Below are 23497 nucleotides of genomic sequence, written 5' to 3' on the forward strand. Positions count from 1 at the left end.
TAAATCCAGTGCTTTAACAATAGTGGATCAAACATAAATTTCATTTTTTTGGTTTAACAGAAAACTTTGAGAGTTTCACCCCCATTAAAATTTTTATTTACCTTACTTGTTAAGTATAACACAATCACTTACTGTAATCTTCCTCTGTAACTATGGATTATGTAACTCCTTAGCCAGTATTCAGAAAAGAATATTTCTGTATGGGTATGTGATGAGTATAATCCACCATGTACTTGATAGTGATCAAATCAAGAAGTTTTCCATTTGTAGTGACATCTGACACAGATTGTTAAGAGGTTCCAAAAAGAAAAATATTTACTGAGATAGTTGGTAGTTAGATTTTAGGTAATCAATATTCTAGTGAATTATTAACTGATATTATAACTCCTTCATGTGTAATTGTAGAAGTATTGCATTTTCTAACTGTCACTGTGTACCATTTTGTCATCATAGACGAGAGCCTGCAGACCAATGGAGGGAGTCAACCATTCCAGAGTGTCTGAATTTGTGTTACTGGGACTTACTGATTCTCCTCAGCTCCAGATTTTCCTTTTTGTGATGTTTTCTGTTTTCTACTTAATGACCATGTTGGGCAATTGCCTGATTTTGCTCACGGTACTGTCCACCCCACACCTTCACTCCCCCATGTACTTCCTGCTCAGCAACCTGTCTCTCATTGACATATGTCTGTCTTCCTTCGCCACTCCAAAGATGATCGTGGACTTCTTTGCTCAGCACAAGACCATCTCCTTTGAGGGATGCATTTCTCAGATCTTCTTTTTGCACCTCTTCACTGGGACTGAAATTGTGCTGCTCATCTCCATGTCTTTTGACAGGTACATTGCCATATGCAGACCTCTCCTTTATTCATCAATTATGAGCCAAAGAGTATGTGTTGGGCTAGTGGCAACTTCTTGGACAGTGGGCTTCTTGCATACAATGAGCCAGTTAGCTTTCACCCTCTATTTACCCTTTTGTGGTCCCAATGTTGTGGACAGTTTCTTCTGTGACCTTCCTTTGGTCATCCAGCTGGCATGTATAGACATATATGTTCTTGGAATCTTCATGATTTCAACCAGTGGTGTGATTGCTCTTGTAAGTTTTCTGCTTTTGCTGACTTCCTACATCACTGTTCTGGTCACTATCAAGGACCACTCCTCCACTGGATCATCTAAGGCTTTTTCTACCTGCACTGCACATTTCGTAGTTGTGTTGATGTTCTTTGGGCCTTGCGTATTTATCTATGTGTGGCCTTTCACAGACTTCTTGGTGGACAAAGTTCTCTCTGTTTTCTACACCATCTTTACCCCTTTTCTGAATCCACTTATCTATACTCTGAGAAACCAGGAAGTGAAAACAGCTGTGAAGAAGAAACTAAGTAACCAATATGTAAATCTTGGGAAAACTACTCCAATATTCAGTACAATGAGCAGAGATCTCCTATCTGAGATTTAGTATCATCAGTTTTGTTTTCAGAACAATGGAAAATTAAAGTTAGAATCTTTCAAGTCATTTAGTCTAAATTCATGAAAATCAGAAGTTAAAATTGAGAGATGTGAAAGATCATGCCTAAATGTTAGTACAACGTTTGCAAGTCTTTTGCAATTATGGATCCATTTGAAAATCTGTTGAAATGTGTAGGTTATCTTTATGGAAAAATGCACATGTTATCAAAATTGTGAAATCATAGATTTCTGAATTCTACAAACATAGATCAAGGTTCTTAGAGAAGCCTGAGATAAAATATTGCTCTTTTGTCTTTTAACCCAGAACATTCTCATTCAGTTTCAAAGTGTTGTGGTATTCTGACGTTGTCCACTTGCAGAACTTAAATTAAGAATGTTGGGCATAACAGGTTTTTTCGTGGCTTTGGAATATTTTTGTGGAAAATTTATATTATGAAGAAGCTCTTTTGAATATTGTTGAACAATCTGGATTCAGTGGATCCAACTGTTTGAGTTCTGAGTCAACTTTGAACAAAAGAGAACCATTCAGAGGATACAAGATTTAATAATACCTTTTCTTAATAAGTATATAGATCACTATCACACTTGATATAGCAAATAATTAATCAAACATCAACTGTAAAGTTTAAATCATGGAAAGTAAACTACTCAAATATGGTTGGCTTTCAAAACCTGGCTTGCTATCATAGATCTGATGAATTTATTAATACCCCAGACTAAATGTTTGAAAAATTATAAACTATTAAATTCATGATAAATTTTTCATTTCCAAGTAAATTAGCCCCATTATTATTAGTCTCAGAGTGAGTATACAATATAAGGTAGCCTGTGGGAAGAAAAAATGGTAATTATTTAAGAAATAGATGGCACAATTCTTCCTAATTTGGTATATTAAATATTATGTTGAATATGTTTTCTTTATTACAATAAAGGCTTTGAAAATCAGCTGGTCAATCAATTTCCCTCACAGTTGAAGAATCTAAAGTCTAGAGAGTCCATAAAGCTAGAGGCTGAATCACCATTAAGCCGCAAAGCTCATTGCTCTAAACATACATGAGACTTAGAATTAGATATTGGATCTGTCATGTCCTAGTTGTGTTATCCTGGGAGAGTCACATTACCTCTTTATTCCTTTTTTAATCTCTAACATGAGGATAATAAGTGTAATTGCCCGTTGTAACTATATTTTGTGAAAAATGGACAAAATGTTTTCTAAAAATGTCATTTCCTTTCTTCTTCTTACCAAGGTAGACTTCTATCTAAACTGTACTTCATTTTTAATAAGTATGTATTTGAAGAACAACTGTATAGGTCTAACCACTATTTGTCAAACACAAAACTTGATATTCAGTTTTAGGATGTCTGTAATATTGTGGCTTAAGATGTACAGCAGAAAAACAATAAAACACTTTCCAGTTTTCCACTGCTAAAAGGGGGTGGCATGGAAAAACTAGATAAAATTGCCTAATACTTTGAGATTTCTCTGAATAACATACTCATAGGTTGCATCTCCTTGAGTTGACTGAGGTATATGAAAAGACTTCAGGAAACAATTTGTCACCATGGATTACGACAGTTTGTAAGTTCCAGGAGGAAAACACAAGCCCCTGCCTTGCAAAGAAAGAAGTGGCTTAATAGTTTCTTTCATTTATCTCAGACTTTTAATGTTTTGACATGCTTCAACATAAACCAAGCCAAATATTTAATATCTGAAGTTAATTAATGTGCAGTTTAGGGGCAAATGTAGCATTTGGACTAGGTATGAAATCACATTTTTAATTTGAAATACTGTTAATTTTAACCAAATCATAAATTCTTCCTTCTTGCTTCAAAGTCAGTTAGACAAATGAAAAAAGGTTAAGGAAGAAATATACTTTTGCCTCATATACATTCATTAGCAAAAACTATCATCTTTATTTTTAAATATGAACCTCAGGTCTAAAACTTTCATTTTAATTCAATAATCATTTGTTGAGTATCTACTCTGCTTAAGGCCCTTATTGGGTGCTGGAGAGCCATTAAAGTACAAGATCTGTTTCTCTGTCTTTGAGGGACGTATATTTAGCAACAGATAGGTTCCATCTGTTGTAGGTTGAATTCCAGTTCCACCAGTTTATTTCTTGTGCAACTCTGAGTATTTATTTTTGATGTTTCTAAAACTCAATTTCTTCATCATAAGATCTGGACATTTTATGGTATATTTAACCACTCGGGATGTTGTGAAAATCAAAACACATATACATATAACCAGCAGTGCTTAGCGCTCAAAAGGGTTTATGAACACTAAATAACTATACTATTATTGTTGCTGTTGTTTTAAACATGATTAAAATTTCAGGGTTACTGAAATATAAATAGTTGTGCCTACTTGAACTTAAAGCCATGGTTTTAATACTGTAATAGGATGTGTCAATTAACTTAATATTAACTAATGTTAAAATATTGGATTTGTGCCAATTATTAATCTTTGATGTATTTCTGTAAATAAAGTTGTCCCTTTACATCTATGTTTTTCAAAACATAGGCTTTCTTATTTAAGTTGAAATATAGTCCAAGATTGCATGCAAGGAAAAAATAATGAATACACAATGTTCAATAGGCCAGTGTGCTGTTGTTTTTAAATAGAGTGTATCTGACTTTTTAAATAGAGTGTTTTTAATGTTTTTAAATAGAATGTATATGATTAAAAAGCAATACAATGTTATTCACATGTTTATCTCTTGAACTTATATCCAAAAGATAGTAATGAAATTCTTTATAGTCATATATACCTGGATGTATTAAAATATTAACTGGGGAATGAATGGCTACAATCATCCATTCATTTTATATATAGCACATTATTAAATGTTTCAACAATAGAAAGACTTTGTCCAGATTTACGAAAGTATAAGGGAACTGTTCATGTAGCAATATGATAGAGTTTCAAAGACAGAACTGTTTGTGTGAAGATATGGTACTGTTAAAATTCAGTTCAGTTCAGTTGCTCAGTTGTGTCTGACTTTTTGCAGCCCCATGGACTACAGCATGCCAGGCATCCCTGTCCATCACCAACTCCCAGAGCTTGCTCAAACTCATGTCCATCGAGTTAGTGATGCCATCCAACCATCTCATCCTCTGTTGTCCCCTTCTCCTCCTGCTTTCAATGCTCAGCATCACGGTCTTTTCCAATGAATCAATTCTTTGCATCAAGTGCCAAAGTATTGGAGTTTCAGCTTCAACATCAGTCCTTTAGATCAATATTCAGGACTGATTTCCTTTAGGATTCACTGGTTTGATCTCCTTGCAGTCCAAGGGACTCTCAAGAGTCTTCTCCAACACCACAGTTCAAAAGCATCAATTCTTGGCCCTCAGCTTTCTTTATAGTCCAACACTCACATCCATACATGACTACTGGAAAAAACGTTGCTAAAATTGGAACCATAAAATTATGGGATAACGTTAGCCATTTCATATGATTAAGATATTCCTGAAGCTATAGGGTGAATATCTAGCTCTACTTGGACATTTCTGGGGGGTAGATCCCATTCCTGTGGAATTGCTTAAACCCCAAACTGTGTCCTCAAAGCATATTTTGATAACTACATTTCAGTATAATTGCACACATACACACACACATAGGGGTTCTAGGGAACCCCTTGAGTGGGTATTGTGAGTATCATCATTAAAGCCAGATTTTCTAGTCTAAATTCAGCTCTACGCTACTTACTAGTCTTGCAGTTTGGGGTAATTTAATTAACCTCTCTAACTTAGTTTTCTCATTGTTCTTTAAGTAGAGTTAGCAAGTTGCAAATGTTTGGATTCCCACCATGTTTTGTCTTCCCGCAAAGGTTTATAAAGAAATCAGAATAATTAATCCAATTTGTTGTTGTTGTACAGTTGCTAAGTCACGTCTGACTCTTTGTGACCCCACGGAATACAGCACTCCAGGCTTCTATGTTCTTCACTATTTCCCGGAGTTTGTTCAAACTCATGTCCATTGAATCAATGATGCCATCCAATTATCTCATCTTCTATCACCCCTTCTCTTGCCCTCAATCTTTCCCAACATCAGGGTTGTTTCCAATGAGTCAGTTCTTCACATCAGGTGACCAAAGTATTGGAATGTCAGTTAGATAGTGAGAAATTTCACAAGAACATACAGTTTGATACCTTGCCTTAAAAATGAGATAAAACAAAACAAAAAAACAAAATCTTAAGCCATATAGCATTGGACCAGAATTCTAAGTTGTAGCAGAGTTTCCAGATCAGGTGAGTACTAGAGAGCTCATCTCTCTGTTTTATCTTGTACCAACTCATTCCATTCATGTGTATTACCCCCAGCAGTTTGGGATCTTTAATAAAGATTTTAAAATGTGCAATACACCTTTTTCATTTTATGCCTATAAATTTTTTTCCAGCTCTAGCTCCCACTTTGACATAATCCAATTTTGCCACAAAATTTAATGGCTTACTCTCAGCACAGCATTTATTGAATCACTGAGGAACACTGATATTCCAGCAAAGTATTCTTTAATGAGGATTTAAACCAAATTGGAAGTATCAAAAAATCTTTTATATTTCTTCCTTTAAAAATGCCTTTCTCTGTGTCCTGATTCTCATTCTTTGACTGCATTTCAGTGGAAGTCTGCTTTTAGCCATTTGCATTTCATTGTACATTGAAGAGCTGTGTTAGTTCTTCCAAGTGCACCTTTGATTGTTGGAGAATAGGATTGGCCCCTTGTGGAAGTACTTCAGCCTTAGTCTCTGGAGAAAAGATGACATTATCATAAGTAAGATTTTCTGCCTTTGTGAAACAGGTGACACGCTAATCTTTTCTCTCAGTAAAGATAATCCAATAAATGTCTTTTGACTATTTTTTAAATCAGAGTCTAAGTTCTATGCCTTTGGAAACAGAAACAATAAGACATAATTCCTAAACTCAAAGAGATTATACCTAATACAAACACAGGTGATTGCAATGGAATGTCATAATTGCCATGATGTAAGTTTGTATACAGTAATATGGGGACTTAGGAAAAGACGTCCAAATATGCCTGCAGAGTCAGAGGAAGGTTTGCAGAGGTGATGCTGAATCTGAGATTTCAAGGCCAAGTTGCAGGAAAGTATGTCAGAAGGAAGGAATAGTATAGGAAAGGCAGAAAACCATAAGTATGCCAGTGGGGAGACTTCCCTGGTGGTCTAGTAGTTAAAACTCTACATTTTCAATGCAGAGGGTGTGGGTTCAATCCATGGTAAGGAAACTAGGATCCCACATGCCACACAGCATGGCCAAAAATTTTTTTTAAATTAATTAAAAAAATTGCTAGTGAACTGAGGAGCTAAATGTAGTTTACTATTTCTAGAGAATGAGATGTAACGTTAGTGGTTGTCAAAAGAGATTGTGTTGATAGAAAGTAGCCAAAGCTTCAGTTCAGTTGAGTCACTCAGTCGTGTCTGACTCTTTGCGATTCCATGGACTGCAGCACGCCAGACTTCCCTGCCCATCACCAACTCCTGGAGTTTGCTCAAACTCATGTCCATCGAGTCTGTGATGCCATCCAACCATCCTTGGTGTGAAATAAAATTCACATTCTATGGCAAGGCAAGAAAAATGTGAAAAAACATTAAAAAAATTTCTTTGCTCTTTGGTCTCTATATTCTCCTCTCCTGTGCTTTGTGTATCTGCATCACATATTGACCAAACCTCCCCCATCAGCAGAAATGCCTGCTCAACCATAAACAGCAACATTCTCCTAGAATCAATAAGACAACTCCATAAAAGATAACATTCCTTCTTGATCTTGTAAGGGGCCATGATGACACGCGCTTTCCTCATTGGCTCAGTGGTAAAGAATCCACCTACCAGTGCAGCAGACATAGGAGATGCAGGTTCAATCCCTGGGTCAGGAAGATCCCCTGGAGAAGGAAATGGCAACCCACTCCAGTATTCTTGCCTGGGAAATCCCGTGGACAGAGGAGCCTGGTGAACGACAGTCCATGGGGTCACAAAAAATCAGACATGACTGAGCACACACACACGCGATGACACTTAGATCTGGATTGTGTAAATTGTCAATAGTGTATCATTTAATGTACAGCCCACTGTCTCAAAAAGCATATATAACTGTTGTTTGACTTCTAATGGAATAGAGGTCAAGTGGAACAGTTCTTAGAGATTTCTGAGATGCTATAAGGGTTATATGGGAGACTCGGGTTTGATTCCAGGGTTGGGAAGATATCCTGGAGAAGGGAATGGCAACCCACTCCAGTATTCTTGCCTGGAGAATTTCACGGACAGAGGAGCCTGGAGAGCTATAGTCCATGGGATCGCAAAGAGTCAGACACGACTGAGTGGCTCACACACACACACACACACACACACACACACACACATTATGGTTATAATTCTCAATTTGGCTAAGATAAAATGTTCCATATCTTTCTTAGATCAATTGATTATAATTTTTTATCAACTCTGGGATGCTGGATATATATTGCAGAGACAATGGGGAAGCACTGGGTAACTGAGGGAAGGCTGGAAGCAACAGGCCAGTTTTTATACAGTTTCTGTTTTGAGAACTTTTTACAGTTTTATCAAGTGATTTGATGGAAGTTTACTTATTTTCATTTATTTTGGTACATAAGAGGATGTGTAAAATATACAGTGTGTGCTTGAATACTTTGTTGTAGATGCAAAAGAAAAGATATCCTCGTTTTTCTTGTCTCTTTCCAATATCTCCTGTATCTTTGAATCTTCTTATTTGACATGCATACTGAACCTTATGTTGTGTGGTGAGTTGACTTGCCAATGACTAGTAAGTTGGCCCAGCAATTTCTGGAAAGAAGGCACCCTTTTCCTTCTTATTCTCTTCTTTTCTAATCACCCTACACCTTGAAGCTACTTCCCAGAATCTCTTTAGCTCCCACACTCTGAAAAGACCTACATTTCCAAATGGCATGTTAGTGTATGTTCATTGAGGGGATGACACAGAAGTTGGTAAAGTCTTTACATTAAGGTCAGATAACACCTGGAGGGGAGCAAGATGGATTACAGAAGAAACCTGGACATCCCTGGTGAAGCATATATCACTTAGCACTTGTCTCCCCAATGGTGATGTTGATTTTGACATTGTTATCCACTGTTTATGAAGATCACATATATAAATTTATTCTCAAATATTTATTCCCCAAAGCTTATAATATAACAGGCTTCATTAAATGGGTTACAGAAGAAAAACCAATGTGGTTGGGGAATATACAACAATTACAGCGTACAGTAGGATATGAATCATCTGGATCCTGATTATGTTTTCAGTTCCATTTTGCATTCCTCTCCCTCTTGAACACTAACTTTTCTTTTTCTCCAGTGTGCCAGACTCTATTCTGTTAGATTGTTTTTACATGCTATTTTATCTGCTTAAATTCTGACAGTAATACTATAAAGTATAGTCTTTGAATAGGAGCGGTGGCTTTTCTGCTGGGAGAAAAACACATCTAAAGGGATTTTGAGACCAAGAAACTAGTTTGGTGCTGATGGCTTATTGCTTGACACTCATCCAATCTAACACAAATCTCAATTTTGTTTTATGTATACATTTAATTTTTTTGAGCAATATTAAGTATTTTGACATTTCAAAATACATTTACTCCTGATTTCATTTATTAGACTCTAACTGGAAATTAACATGTGAAATAGGTTAAGCTCAATAGAAGTAAACAGATAATAGGAAATCCAATTAATTAAATAAGAGAAACAAAAAATCACATTTCATGACTGTATAGAACAACACCATAGACAGTTTTAATCAGGCTAATGACTCTTGGAGGGGAAGATAGAATCATACACTAGGCTTCAATATTTCTGGAAATCATTTGCTACACTGATCTTTCACAGTGAACTATTGGGACTAAGTGTTAGGCTTCTTCTCTATGGTCATGAGACTGAAAGATTGAAGAGCACCTCAGAAAGCTATTTGATGATAGAAAATATGAGACAAGGAGGGAGAAGGCACCATCAGTGGAGAGCTTAGAATGGGGAATGGGATCATTCTTTACTCTTACTTCCTTAGGTGGTGCTTATGCCAACTATCTAGATTTTGTCTTTGGGGCTAATATTCCATGTAGCATTCCTAATGCTTGGGACCTTATTCTAGAGCACATGCAAAGTTTCATGTAATGGAACCTATGACATTTATTTAGCTGTAATTCTAGCAGTGTGCATGTTAGGATGCTAAACTGGAAAACAGAATTCATAGCCTGGGCATAGAAAAAAAAATAATGGAGCATTCCTTACTCTCATTCCTTAGCCAACCATATGCTATTGATTAGAACAAAATATGAATATCCATCAACTTGCAGACTTGGTCTAACTAACAGAGTTGAGAAGGTGGGAAGACAGATTTATAATGTCCATAGAGAATATTTACAGGGCTTTAAAAATATTTTTTTCACTAACATAATTCATTAGTCCACCTCCCCAGTGACATTAAGCCTTTTCATAAATTGTTTCTACTTCATCATAAGAAACACATGTAAGAATATATCTTTTGAATTCTATCAGGTCCAATAACTTTTCAAATAATTTTTTTTAAAGTAACACAATTGAAATTTATAGTTGTATACATTCAAGGCTATGGTTTTTCCAGTGGTCATGTATGGATGTGAAAGTTGGACTGTGAAGAAAGCTGAGCACCGAAGAATTGATGCTTCTGAACTGTGGTGTTGGAGAAGACTCTTGAGAATTTTTTGGACTGCAAGGAGATCCAACCAGTCCATTCTAAAGGAGGTCAGTCCTGGGTGTGCTTTGGAAGGAATGATGTTAAAGCTGAAACTCTAGTACTTTGGCCACCTCATGTGAAGAGTTGACTCATTGGAAAAGCCTCTGATGCTGGGAGGGATTGGGGGCAGGAGGAGAAGGGGACAACAGAGGATGAGATGGCTGGATGGCATCACTGACTCAATGGACATGAGTTTGGGTGAACTCCGGGAGTTGGTGATAGACAGGGAGGCCAGGTGTGCTGCAATTCATGGAGTCGCAAAGAATCAGACACGATTGACAAACTGAACTGAACTGAACTGAACTGAACATTCAACATACAGACACAGAAACTTGAGTCAATATATTAAGCTTTATATTCATTTCTTCATTATTGTGAGTATCCATCTATATCTTGCTATACATCTACCCACCCATATACACATATCCATCTATTTACCTTTATATTCAACTCTTTACAATTTATTTATCTATCAATCAATATATACATCTGTCCTTATCTAAACCCAAGCTATATAATATTACATACAATATTAGGCAAATTTTGACTATGCCAGCCAACTGGATAATTGGAAAACAAACTATAAATGGTTGCAAGTGTTTACTTTTAAGCATTAAATTTTTTCCTATGTATAACTCCCAGAATGACAATAGCCAAATTGCTCTTAAAGGTAATTTAGCTGTTGTCCGATTGATAGAGGAGAAGAGAGACATAAAGAGAAGAGGCACTTTCTTGGTAGGACTCTATCATCTTAAAGGTATAAAATTTGGAAAAATTATTTCCTGATTCTCAGTTTCATCATCAGTAAAATGAATAGATATTACTAGGTTATTTCTCTGTTCAGAAGTCTCTAGATATTAGCTATATCAACTAAGTTGAAGGTGCATTGTTTCATAGATTTCTTAAGTCAAATACTGTGTTTAGGCATAGGAAAATGGCTCAGATCTTTTAGGACCTTAATGTTTACAATATGGCATTTGATTACAAAATGATACAGTAAATATCATGGCACCAAAATAGCTTACTGGTTAGGAAACAAACAGTTTGTATGTGAATGATCTAAAGAAAGAAACTGAAAGTGTTAGTGGCTCAGTCGTGTCTGACTTCTCACGACCCTGTGGACGGTAGCCTGCCAGGTTCCTCTGTCCCTGCGTTTTACCCAGCACGACTACTGGAATGAGTTGCCATTTCCTTCTCCAGGGGTTCTTCCTGACCCAGTGATCAAACCCAGGCCTCTTGCAGTTCAGGCAGATTGTTCACCTACTGAACCATCAGGGAAACCTGAGTGATCTAAATTCTGCCTTAAAAAACATGACCTTGAAAAGTTCTCATGTCCTTGGATCTTAGTTTCATCTTCTGTAGATCAGGAAAGTGGATGGAATTTGGTGCATATGACTCCAGAATCTTTCTATATGAATATGACTATAAGAATTTTCTTAGTGTTCACTGTACTGTTTTAAAATTGTTTAATCCACTCTGCAGGACATAGGGACTGAAATAAAGAACATTCTTATTCTTATTGAAGATAGGTTACAGAATATTAAATAGCAAACATCTTCACTTACCAAGAAACTGCAGTATTTTCCCTGACCTTTGAACTAAAATATGTTATTCATCAACAATAAAGAATTCCACTGTTACTTCAGTGTACAGGTGTTGGTACCTTCACATTTGCTCCTTTTCTTAATCATAAGAGTCTGGAAGGAAATCCACTCTTTCCTAAAACATGTGAATGTCTTAATACTCAAATAAATACCTACATCTGACAGGAGTTGAATATTCTAAAAAGTGAGTCCTTGTGAGGTAAAATTTTGGATATTGGTTTGATAAGGTTCCATTGTAAATATTATGCTGTATGAGGAACTCTTAATATAACCCAAACTCAGTAGCTGCTGAGACTGATGATGAAAACAGTTCTGCCATGAACTGTATGATTTCTTGCACTAGCATGACATTGCTGACCAACAAAGAGAAAGGGATAAATGCTCATTTTTGTATGAGAAAAAGCAAATCAAGGGCTATGATCAGTCTTTGTAGACTTCAAGACACGGCTGCTAAGTTTTCTCATGGAATCCTTGACATCCTTATTTCTAAGAGTATAGATTACTGGATTTAAGAGGGGAGTGAAAATGGTATAAAATACTGAGAGAACTTTGTCTATTGGGAAATTTGTGAAAGGCCACACGTAAATGAAAATGCATGGGCCAAAGAAAAGGGTCACAACCGTGAAGTGGGCACTGCAGGTGGAGAGAGCTTTGGAGGACCCACCAGAAGAGCGTTGCCTAACAGTGACCAAGATGACAGAGTAGGAAATCACCAAGAGAATGAAGCACACTAGGGCAATCATGCCGCTGGTTGAGATCATGAACACTCCAAGAACGTATGTGTCTACGCAGGCAAGTTTAATCACTAAGGGAAGATCACAAAAGAAACTGTCCACTTCATTGGGCCCACAGAAGGGCAGATTCACAGTAAATGCTAACTGACTCATAGCATGGAAGATGCCGACAATCCAGGAAAGTGTCACAAGCCCAAGGCACATTCTCCAGTTCATGATGGTTAAATAGCGTAAGGGCTTACAAATAGCCACATACCTATCAAAAGACATGGATATCAGCAGCACAATCTCAACACCCCCTAAGAGATGCAGGAAGAATATCTGGATGATGCAGCCTTCGAAAGAGATGACTTTGGGCTCCCTGAAGAAATCTGTAATCATTTTGGGAGTGGCAAATGAGGCCAGAGACATGTCAATGAAGGAGAGGTTGCCCAGCAGAAAGTACATGGGGGAGTGCAGGCGTGACTCTGATATAACGGTGAGCACAATGAGGAGGTTCCCCAGCACAGTGGCTGCATAGACTACAGAGAAAAACAGGAAATAGACCATCTGGAGTTCCCAAGAACTGGAAAGACCCTGTAGTATGAATTCAGTTATGACTGACTGATTATTCCAGGCCATTTAGTTAGATTTCAGGAAGGACTCTGGCACTTCCAAATGGAGGAGAATGAGGAAAAATACAGTGATTAAACACAAACTGAGATTTTTCTGCATGAAACAATATAGGGGTTTCCCACCACCAGATAATAGTTTTCTGTTATATCATTCTTCTGTTCACATTGCTCAAATATTTCCCCCATGATCTTTCTAGATATTTTAACTAACTAATTAAAATATCAGTTCAGGTTAGTTCTTATGATTTTGCAATTTGCTTAAAGTATGATGCCAATCTTTATAAAATAAACAAAAATTCAGTTACTTGAATATTACTCCTTAGTTTGAAAAACACTTAAAAAATCTCACAGGTAGATGCCAAGTTTTGAATGGGAAAGGAATGGCAACCTTTTGCAAAACATCATGATGCCAGAGAAAGACTGGAGTGAACAATATTTGAGAATTATGATTGATTATTAGTGGGAACACAATGATGCAAAGGAGGGTAGGCACTGGTTTCTTGCAATGAGTGGGGTAAGGGAATACAACCTGAAAAAAATGGATACAGAGAAACAGTCTGTTTAAATTTTCTATTAGCCATGGTTCAGAATAAAAATGAAATAGCCTCTTATTCTTAGTTTTCCATTTCAGTTACGCAGTCATGTATGATCCTGCTCTATGTCACCAATGCCATACACCTCAAAGGCTCATGAACATGATATGGTTAAAGCCTGAAGCCTTCAAATATTTCCAAGTATATGTTAAATATAAAATCTCTGTTAAACACTCTGCTGTCTGAAGGCAGATATTTTTTAACTGCTGGATTTTATAGATTTTCACCAAAGCGGTTTGCAGCAGGAAACTTCCTATTTCTAGAGTTCACTTAGAAAAAATAGAACTTATGGTTGCCAGGGAGAAGGATGGGGGTGGGTTAGGGATAGTTAGGGAGTTTGGGATGGACATGTACACACTGTTATGTTTAAAACTGGGAAACATCAAGGACCTAATAAATAGCACAGAGAACTCTGCTCAGTGTTACGTGGCAGCTTGGATGGGAGGGCAGTTTGAGAGAGAATGGATACATGTATATGTATGGCTGAGTCCCTTCACTGTTCACCTGAAACTATCACAGCATTGTTAATTGGCTAAACCCCAATACAAAATAAAAAGTTGAAAAAAAAGAAAGCTGAGTGTGAGAGCCAGAGCATATCTTCGGGAGCTCACTGAGAGGTCCCTGTCTCAGATACAGCAGAGCAACATCCTAGAGATTTGATAGGTGTGTGTCAGCATTTCACAGATGCCCAAATGCTCACTTAAGGCAAGTTTGTTAATTGTTCCAAGACTAAGCCAGTCTACACATGCAAGTACTCATACTCTTGACTTTCTGTTTTGATGTTAGGTGCCCTTTCTCTAATTCCAGACTGTTCTGACTTAACCTTTTCAGAAACTAGGTTTGGTTCTGCACTCACATACCTGATATTGAAAAGAATGCCTCCAGCACAGCTTACACTTAAATTGGTGTAGCAGAAAGAGCAGTGAACTGGGATTGAGAAAATGTGGATTCAAATCTTGTCCTAGATATGTAAGATTAGATAATTCACTGCGTTAACGGGTACCTCTGATTCTTCATATGATAATGATGAAGTACGTTGATCTATATCATTTTAGGATCTTTTCCACAGACATATTAACCTTTCAGTACTCAACTAGTCCCTGAAAACAGTGACGACCACTCCAGAGCGACCTCAGATCAATCCTCTGCCTAATTTCTGGATAAAAGAGTCTCAACAATCTTTGAGACATGTGTATTTATAACATCTCTATTGATATGAATTGATTAAATGTCATGGCATGAAAAGAACCAGCTACTCCCTGGGGGAACTAACACATGTTCAAGTTCCAATGGGAATTATTAGAACATTCAACATGTTTTGTCCAGAGTTAAAGATGGATCATAAAGTGTCATGATTATTCTTAAGTGCTCTATGTACATGGAGTGAAAATGAAGGGAAAGATGTAAGGGATGATCTTTATCTCGGGCCACAGCAAAGATAAGACAAATAGGATATATTATTTGGCTTGGGGGCTACAAATTTTATCTCTCAGTTCATTGAAAAATAAATGAGAATGAGTTTCCCTGTTTGAGACCAGGAAAATTCATACTCTTAAAGGAAGTGTTCAGAACCTATGTGAGGAAAAGTTTAAAGCCCTCCTACAAGACCCAAATATAGACTTGGACAAATGGAAACATATACCATGATCTTGAATTAGAATATACATCATAATTTTGAGATTAGTTGTTTGTCAGTTGCTTCATTTAATATTATTTTCTCCCATTCCAAAGGCTGTCTTTTCACCTTGCTCATAGTTTCCTTTGTAGTGCAGAAGCTTTTAATTTTAATTAGATCCCATTTGTTTATTTTTGCTTTTATTTCCAGTATTCTGGGAGGTGGATCATAGAGGATCCTGCTGTGATTTATGTCTGAGAGTGTTTTGCCTATGTTCTCCTCTAGGAGTTTTATAGTTTCTGGTCTTACGTTTAGAGCCAGGACATGGAAGCAACCTAGATGTCCATCAGCAGACGAATGGATAAGAAAGTTGAGGTACATATACACAATGGAGTATTCCTCAGCCATTAAAAAGAATACATTTGAATCAGTTCTAATAAGGTGGATGAAACTGGAGCCGATTATACAGAGTGAAGTAAGCCAAAAAGAAAAATACCAATACAGTATACTAACACATATATATGGAATTTAGAAAGATGGTAATGATAACCCTATATGCGAGACAGCAAAAGAGACACAGATGTAAAGAACAGACTTTTGGACTCAGAGGGAGAGGGAGAGGGTGGGATGATTTGGGACAATGGCATTGAAACATGTATACTGTCATGTAAGAATCGAATTGCCAGTCTATGTCTGATGCAGGATACAGCATGCTTGGGACTGGTGCACGGGGATGACCCAGAGAGATGTTATGGGGAGGGAGGTGGGAGTGGGGTTCATGTTTGGGAACGCATGTACACCCGTGGTGGATTCATGTCAATGTATGGCAAAACCAATACAGTATTGTAAAGTAAAATAAAGTAAAAATAAAAATAAAAAAAAAAGGAATATACATCATAAAGATGTCAGTTCACCTTAAATGAATTTATAGTTAATGTAATTTTCTTTTTTTTACTTTACAATATTGTATTGGTTTTGCCATACATCAACATGAATCCGAGTTAATGCAACTTAAATATCAATCACACCTGGCCTCTTTGATCTAGATAAACTGACTGCAAAATTCTTTTGGAAAAATAAAATGCAAACATGCAAGAGGAGCCAGGGAAACATTTTAAAAAGTAGAGCAATGGGAGAGGATGAGTTCTAGAGTGCATGAAATCATGCTATAAAGATGCCATAAATAAAACAATTTCATATTGATGAATTAATGTAAAAACAATTAAAAAAACAAAATTAAAAACCAAGGAATAGGCTTAATTACACATGGAAATAAAGTATATAAAAAATGAAGCTTCTAAAATGAATAGGGGGCAATTAGTGCTTTTTAAGAAGGGATTTTGAGATAGCTGGATAGCCACCTGGAAAAGAACTGCATTAATTCCTCATACCTTACCTACCACTATTCAAAATTGGACACATATTTATTTGCAAAACCTGATTTTCTTTTCATATCTAGGGGAGGAAATCATTCCCAACTATAACTCAAAATTCATTAATAATTAGGGAAAATTGAATATTTTGATTACATAAGTTTTCATGGCAGAAACGCAAAAGCATAGCTGACACAAATGAATATTTAGGAAAAAATCTAACCTTTAAGGACCAAGCAATGATAAGTTAATACGTAAAGAGCTAATGAGCAAGTAAAAAGACCAGCAACCATGCAGAGAAATGGAAAAAGATGTGCAAATATGTTGTTGTTGTTCAGTTGCTAAGTTGTGTCTGACTCTTTGTAACCATTTGGACTGCAGCGTGCCAGGCTTCCCTGTGCTTCACTATCTCCCAGAGTTTGTTCAGAGTCATGTCCATTGAGTCAGTAATGCCATCCAACCATCTCATCCTCTGTTGCCCCTTTCTCTTCCTGCCTTCCATCTTTCCCAGCCTCAGGGTTTTTCCAATGAGTTGGCTCTTTGCATCAGCTGGCTAAAGTATTGGAGCTTCAGCATCAGTCCTTCCAATGAATATTCAGGGTTGATTTCCTTTAGGATTGACTGCTTTGATCTCCTTGCTATCTTAGGGACTCTCAAGAGTCTTCTCCAATACCACAGTTTGAAAGCATCAGTTGTTCTGCTCTCAGCCTTCTTTATGGTCCAACACTCACATCTGTACATTACTACTGGAAAAACCATAACTTTGACTATATGGACCTTTGTCAGCAAAGTGATATCTCTGTTTTTTAGAAGACCGCTTAGGTTTGTCATAGCTTTTCTTCCAAGGAGCAAGTGTCTTAATTTCATGGCTGCAGTCACCGTCTGCACTGATTTTGGAGCCAAAGAAAATAAAGTCTGTCACTATTTCCATTGTTTCCCCAACTATTTGCCATTAAGTGATGGGACCGGATGCCATGATGTTAGTTTTTTGAAGGTTGAGTTTTAAGCCAGCTTTTTACTCTCCTCTTTCACCTTCATCAAGAGGCCTTTAGTTCTTCTTCACTTTCTGCTATAAGAGTGGTGTCATCTGTATATCTGAGGTTACTATATTTCTCCTGGAAATCTTGATTCCAGCTTTGCATTTTGCATGATGCAAATAGGTACAAGCTATATAAAAGATGTTCAAACTTTAATAAGAAAATGTATTAGGGAATTCCCTGGTTGCTCAGTGGTTAGGACTTGGTGCTTTCACTGTAGTGGGCCCAGAGTTTGATCCCTGGTTGGGGAATTAAGTTCACATAAGCTACATGGTGAAGCCAAAAAAACAAAAAAAGCTGTTAAATTACACTGAGATACTGTTTATCAGCTATCATATGCAAAATAATTTATATCAGATAAAAATCTAACAGCTTGGAAACCTACTATAATTTGAACTTCTTTACACAGGAACTGTATCCCAGTACAGTGGAATGAAAACTGGAACCCTGCTAACTCACACAGGTCTCTGGAGCTCACACAACCCTGTAACCAAATTTTATTGCTCAAAGCAATTTTCAAGGCCAGCCAAGATCCATGGGGTTGGGAAAATGTCCAGTTTTTATTTGAAGAAGATGTAATATATTCTTGTGATTTCCAGTCTATCTCTGTTCACTCTCTGGGTACAATTAGTTACAGTCTTCCTGCATGGAAAATATGCCCACTAAATTTCAAGACTCCCAAATTCTCAACCACTTGGCTAGAAGTCCAGGGTCTTTTCTTCTGCACCAGCTCCACATATCTATGTGTATGTGTGGGGGGTGGTTCCTTGGGTGCAGATCTTCATATGAATCAAAAGACATCATCTGTTCTACTCTCCACACACCCAACGTACAATGAAGAGACTCTGATCAGTTACACCAATTAAAAAAGAAGAGAAACAGAAGGCACATAGTGGGACTTGGCCCATGACTATTCTAAAGTACTTCTGGGATGGTTTCCCTGGGGCAGGGAATGCTCTTTGACTATGGTTAGGTTCATTATCGTTTCAGATGTTTCTTCTGCTCCTTTCTCTCTTTCTTCTCCTGAAATTCTCGCCACACGTGTGTTATACATTTGGTAGCAGTCCCACAGACTTCGGATATTCTCTCTCTTCTCATTTTTCAGACTTTGTTCTCTTTACTTTTTAATTTTGGAAATTTCTGTTAATATCTGAGGTATCCTCAAGCTCACATACTCTTTCTTCGGCCACACCCAGGGCACCAGTGAGCCCACCAGAGGCATTCTTCACTTGTTTCAGTGCTTTGGACCTACTGCATTACCCTTTCGGTGCTCTCTTAGGGTTTCCATCTCTTCGCTTACGTTGTTCATCTGTTCTCGCAGGTTGTCTGCTTTATCCACTAGCATGTCCATAACATTTGTTTTAAATTCTCAGGCTGGTAGTTCCAACATCCCCAATGTATGGAATTCTGATCCCATACATTCTGATGGTTCTGATGCTTACTCTGCCTCTTCAAACTGCTGGTTTTTCTTTTTTCTTTTGATTTTTTTTTTTTTTTTTTTGATGGTCAAACCTGGGTAAAAGGAGATACCATAAACAGGCCTTAAAAAAATGTGGTAGTGAAATGCAGTGGTGAGGGGAAGCTTTCTAAAGACCCATGATTAGCTCTCAGAGTTTCAGTAAGCCTGTACTTCTGGGTGAACTTCATAAGTGTTTCTCTTTCTTTTCTTTTCTTTTCTTTTTTCCCTACTTGCTTGGGTGGGATAGACTGTCTAGAGCGAGCTAGAGTTGGGATTTTCCTTTCTCCCATTTGGAAGTCCAAAGCTGACTGGAGACAGGGTATTCCCCATCCTTTAGGTCAGCTGGGCTCTGATAATATCCTATCAGGTTAGGCTCTGGTTAAACGGTTTCTCCTAGGGCAGACATTGTTAATGCGTGTATGTGTGCTCCGACATATTTCAAAATGGTTCTTTTCCCTCTCCCTCTCTGCTGGAAGCTGGAGGGGATTTTTCTCTGACATACCGTGAGAATCTAGTCTAACTCTTAGAGATAAATAATATAAAGTTTTGCTCATATGACCAGGTCCTCTAGTTTTTAACACTCAAAGTTGTCCATACAGAGCTTCCAAAATTAGTCAATTACAGTTTAAATGTTCCCACCCTGTACTGGTTCCCTGGGCATTTCTATCTAAGAGTCTTTGCTCTTATAACTGGTGACTCCTATACTGCCTGCATTTCTCTCCAATATTGGAGGCAGAGATTTGCCTGTGTCCCACCTCTCTTAAATATCCTAGAAGAGTTGTTTTTTCAGTCTGTTCATCTCCAATATACATTACTTTATACACACACACACACACACATAGTTACATAGTTCACCCTTGAACAACACAGGTTTGAACTATCCAAGTCCATTTATATGTGGATTTTTTTCAGTAGTAAATATGAGAACACTACACGATTAGAGGTTAGTTGAATCCATGGATGTGGAATGGTGGACCCAGAGGGCTTACTATCAAGTTACACACAAATTTTTCACTTCTTACTCCTGACCCCTATGTTGTTCAAGTGCCAACTGTAGTTTCAAGAATAAGACATGTGACTTCTTGCAATGTTTTCAAGGTTCATTCAGGTTGTAACATGGGTCACTATTTTATACCTCATTCCATTTCATGGCCAAATAATATTCCATTGTATGGCTATCTATCTTATTTTGTTTATTCATTTATCAGTTTACAGATGTTTTCACATTGTGGCTATTGTGAATAGTGCTACTACAAACATTTATGTCAGGATTTTGACACAAAAGGCTGCATATTATTCCATTTGTATGAAATGTCAGGAATAGACAAACACATACAGAAAAAAGATTACTGATTGTAAGGGCTTGGGGAAAGGAGATTTGAGAGTGTTTGCTCAATAAACCGGGGGAGCCTGGTGGGCTGCCTTCTATGGGGTCGCACAGAGTCGGACATGACTGAAGCGACTTAGCAGCAGCAGCAGCTCAATAAATACAGGTTTTCCTTTTGGATAAAATGTTCTGGAACATGTAAGGGGATAGTGCCAGTGATTGACAAAAAAATATTCTGGAACTAGATGGTGGTGATAGTTGCACAATACTCTGCATATACTAAACATCACTAAAGATAAATCTTACATATATTTTACTGCAAACAAAATTAGTAAGAAGTGGAAAATATCCAAAATACACATAAAGAAGGAAATGCTTCAACTACTTCTTTATTCTCAATCCCTGATGTAGCCAGTGTTAGTCTACTTTGTTATTGTTTGATTTTTAAAAAATTAAGATCATATAATACACATGACCGACCAGTTTGCTTTTCATTTGATGGTTTATTGAAGACATTGTAGTGTATTCAAATTCAAGTATTTATTTTCATGACAGCTGTATTTTTTAATGTAAGGCAATTCTGTAATTTATGTAATTCCTTTACTAATAGGTAAGCAGATTTTTTTCCCTTATTTTTCCCACTGCTTACTCTGCGAAAATAAATATTTTTATCATAGTTTGAAAGATCACTGCTTTTATTTCCATGAATTTATTCTCAAAAGAAAGATTTATGAGTCAATAACATTGAAGAAAAGTATATTTCAATTTTAGCAGTTATTGCCAAGATATTGGGTTTGTTTGTTTTTAGCACTTTAGTTTATACATTCATCAATGATATGCATGTGTGCTAAGTCACTTCAGTCATATCTGACTCTTTGTGATCCCATGGACTATAGCTTGCCAGGATTCTCTGTCCATGGGGATCCTCCAGGCAAGAATACTGAAGTGGGTTGCCATGCCCTCCTTCAGGGGATCTTCCCGACCCAGAGCTCAAACCCCCATCTCTTATGTCTCCTGTATTGACAGGTAGGTTCTTTACCACTAGCACCACCTGAGAAGCCCCCATCCATGATACAAAATATCCTTAAATATTCTTCTAAATTTTGATCAATTTGATGAGCAAAAATGGCATTGATTGTTATTTTAATATGCAGTTCCCTGGCCATTAATGAGGTTAAATATTTCTCATAGATTTATTTGTTATTAGGTGTAATTTATTCTAGGAATAACCCATTTAGTGTTTTGGGTTTTTTTTAGCCAATTTTTTCCCTATTGAAAATTTTTCTTACTAATTTACGGAGATATTTCAAAATAGTTTTTGCATAAGGTTACAGACTAGGATTGAAATTATTTTCCATATAGATGTGCATGCGTGCTTAGTTTCTTCAGTCGTGTCTGACTCTTTGCAACCCGATAGACTGTAGCCCACCAGGTTCCTCTGTCCATGGGATTCTCTAGGTGAGAATGCTAGAGTGGGTTGCCATGCCCTCCTCCAGGTGATCTTCCCGACCTAGGGATCCAACCCGCATCTCCTGTGTCTCTTGCATTGCAGGCAGGTCCTTTGCCACTGAGCCACTGGGGAAGCCCCTTTCCATGCAGATATCCAATAACAAGGAACAATTGTTAAACAGTCCTTTATTAAAAGGGCTCTTCTTTCCTATCGAATTGTTTTGGTACCTTTTTTGAAAATCAGTTATCACATATGTGAAATTCTTCTGGACTTTCCATTCTGTTCCATGCATCTGTTTTTCAGGCAAACACAATACTCTAATGATTACTATAGCTTTACATTAAGTGTTGAAAATGGAAATTTTGTGAGCTTAACAAATTTGTTCTGTTCACATTGTTTCTGTGACCTTAGGTTCTTTGCAATTTCATATTAATTTTGTAATCAATTTAAGCCTGCTGGGATAATGATTAGCATGATGTTAAATGTGTACAACAATTAGGAGATAGTGAACTTGTTTACAGTATTGTATCTTTTTATCTACGAACACAGTCTGGTCCCCATCATCTCTTCGTCCTTGGACCCAGGAAGATGGATAAAGAGCAATAGAGGAATTGTGCATTGAATCTTAAAGCTTCTGCTCAAATGTGGCACACATGGCACAAAACTTCTGCCCATATTATGTTGAATAAATAAGTCATGTTTCCAAGGCTTTGATAAAAAAAATAGAGAGACTTATACCCTTCTTACAGCAATGGAGGGTCTCTGAAGAGATGAATTAAGTAGAATAAGATAGCTAGTAGTGCAATTAATAAATAACTCATAATGATAGTTACTTGGAATTCTTATCTTATTTATCCAAATAATATACACATTGCTAATACTTTAATCAAAGGAATCTCTCTATACCTATTTAATTTAATAATTTCCTGCCTTCAAATTCTCTCTTCTCAAATCATCTGTATATATCCTTACAAAATACTGATTTCAAGTCACCATTACTCTGCCTATAGTCTTACAATGAGCCTGTGTCATCTTTTACATCAAGTCCTATTTTAGAGTGGCATTCTTATTCTTCTAAACTGCTAACTGAATATCTTGTTCTGCAAATACGTTCCACTATTTTATTTCCCACATACTTTTTTCCCTTACCAAACAAAATTTTAGTTTTCATTATAGGTCAACTTCATGATATTTTTTCTGTAAGAGCATTTTCTTGATTCATTAAGCACACCACAATTTTTCTCTTATCTAAAGTCCAGTTCACTCTTTATCTCTAAGAATTGGTTGAAAACTTGATATATTTGACTGCACTGTTTCACAAATTGTTTTATTTATGAGTGTTCAGTAACTCAAAAAAATTATACATTCCTTAAAGCAGAAATAAATGTTCCTGGATTTTATTCTCCCATGGCCTCTAGAACAAGGTTAGATAATCTAGAGTGCTAATTAAAATTTGTTGACATCGC

The 23497-nt window shown here is 36.9% G+C and overlaps 2 protein-coding genes across 2 annotated transcripts; one reads left to right on the forward strand and one right to left on the reverse strand.

The window, feature by feature from the left end:
- The first annotated feature begins 471 nt into the window (after nt 1-471).
- Nucleotides 472-1455, forward strand: LOC128054774 (olfactory receptor 4K2-like). The gene has a single exon (XM_052647344.1). The coding sequence runs from the start codon at nt 472-474 to the stop codon at nt 1453-1455; it is 984 nt and encodes a 327-aa protein (XP_052503304.1).
- A 10781-nt stretch (nt 1456-12236) lies between these two features.
- On the reverse strand, nt 12237-13184 carry LOC128053977 (olfactory receptor 4K3). The gene has a single exon (XM_052646496.1). It carries the CDS (start codon nt 13182-13184, stop codon nt 12237-12239), a length of 948 nt encoding a protein of 315 aa, XP_052502456.1.
- Nucleotides 13185-23497: the final 10313 nt, after the last annotated feature.

Source organism: Budorcas taxicolor, chromosome 10 (assembly GCF_023091745.1).
Source record: "Budorcas taxicolor isolate Tak-1 chromosome 10, Takin1.1, whole genome shotgun sequence".
NCBI classification, from domain to species: Eukaryota; Metazoa; Chordata; class Mammalia; order Artiodactyla; family Bovidae; genus Budorcas; species Budorcas taxicolor.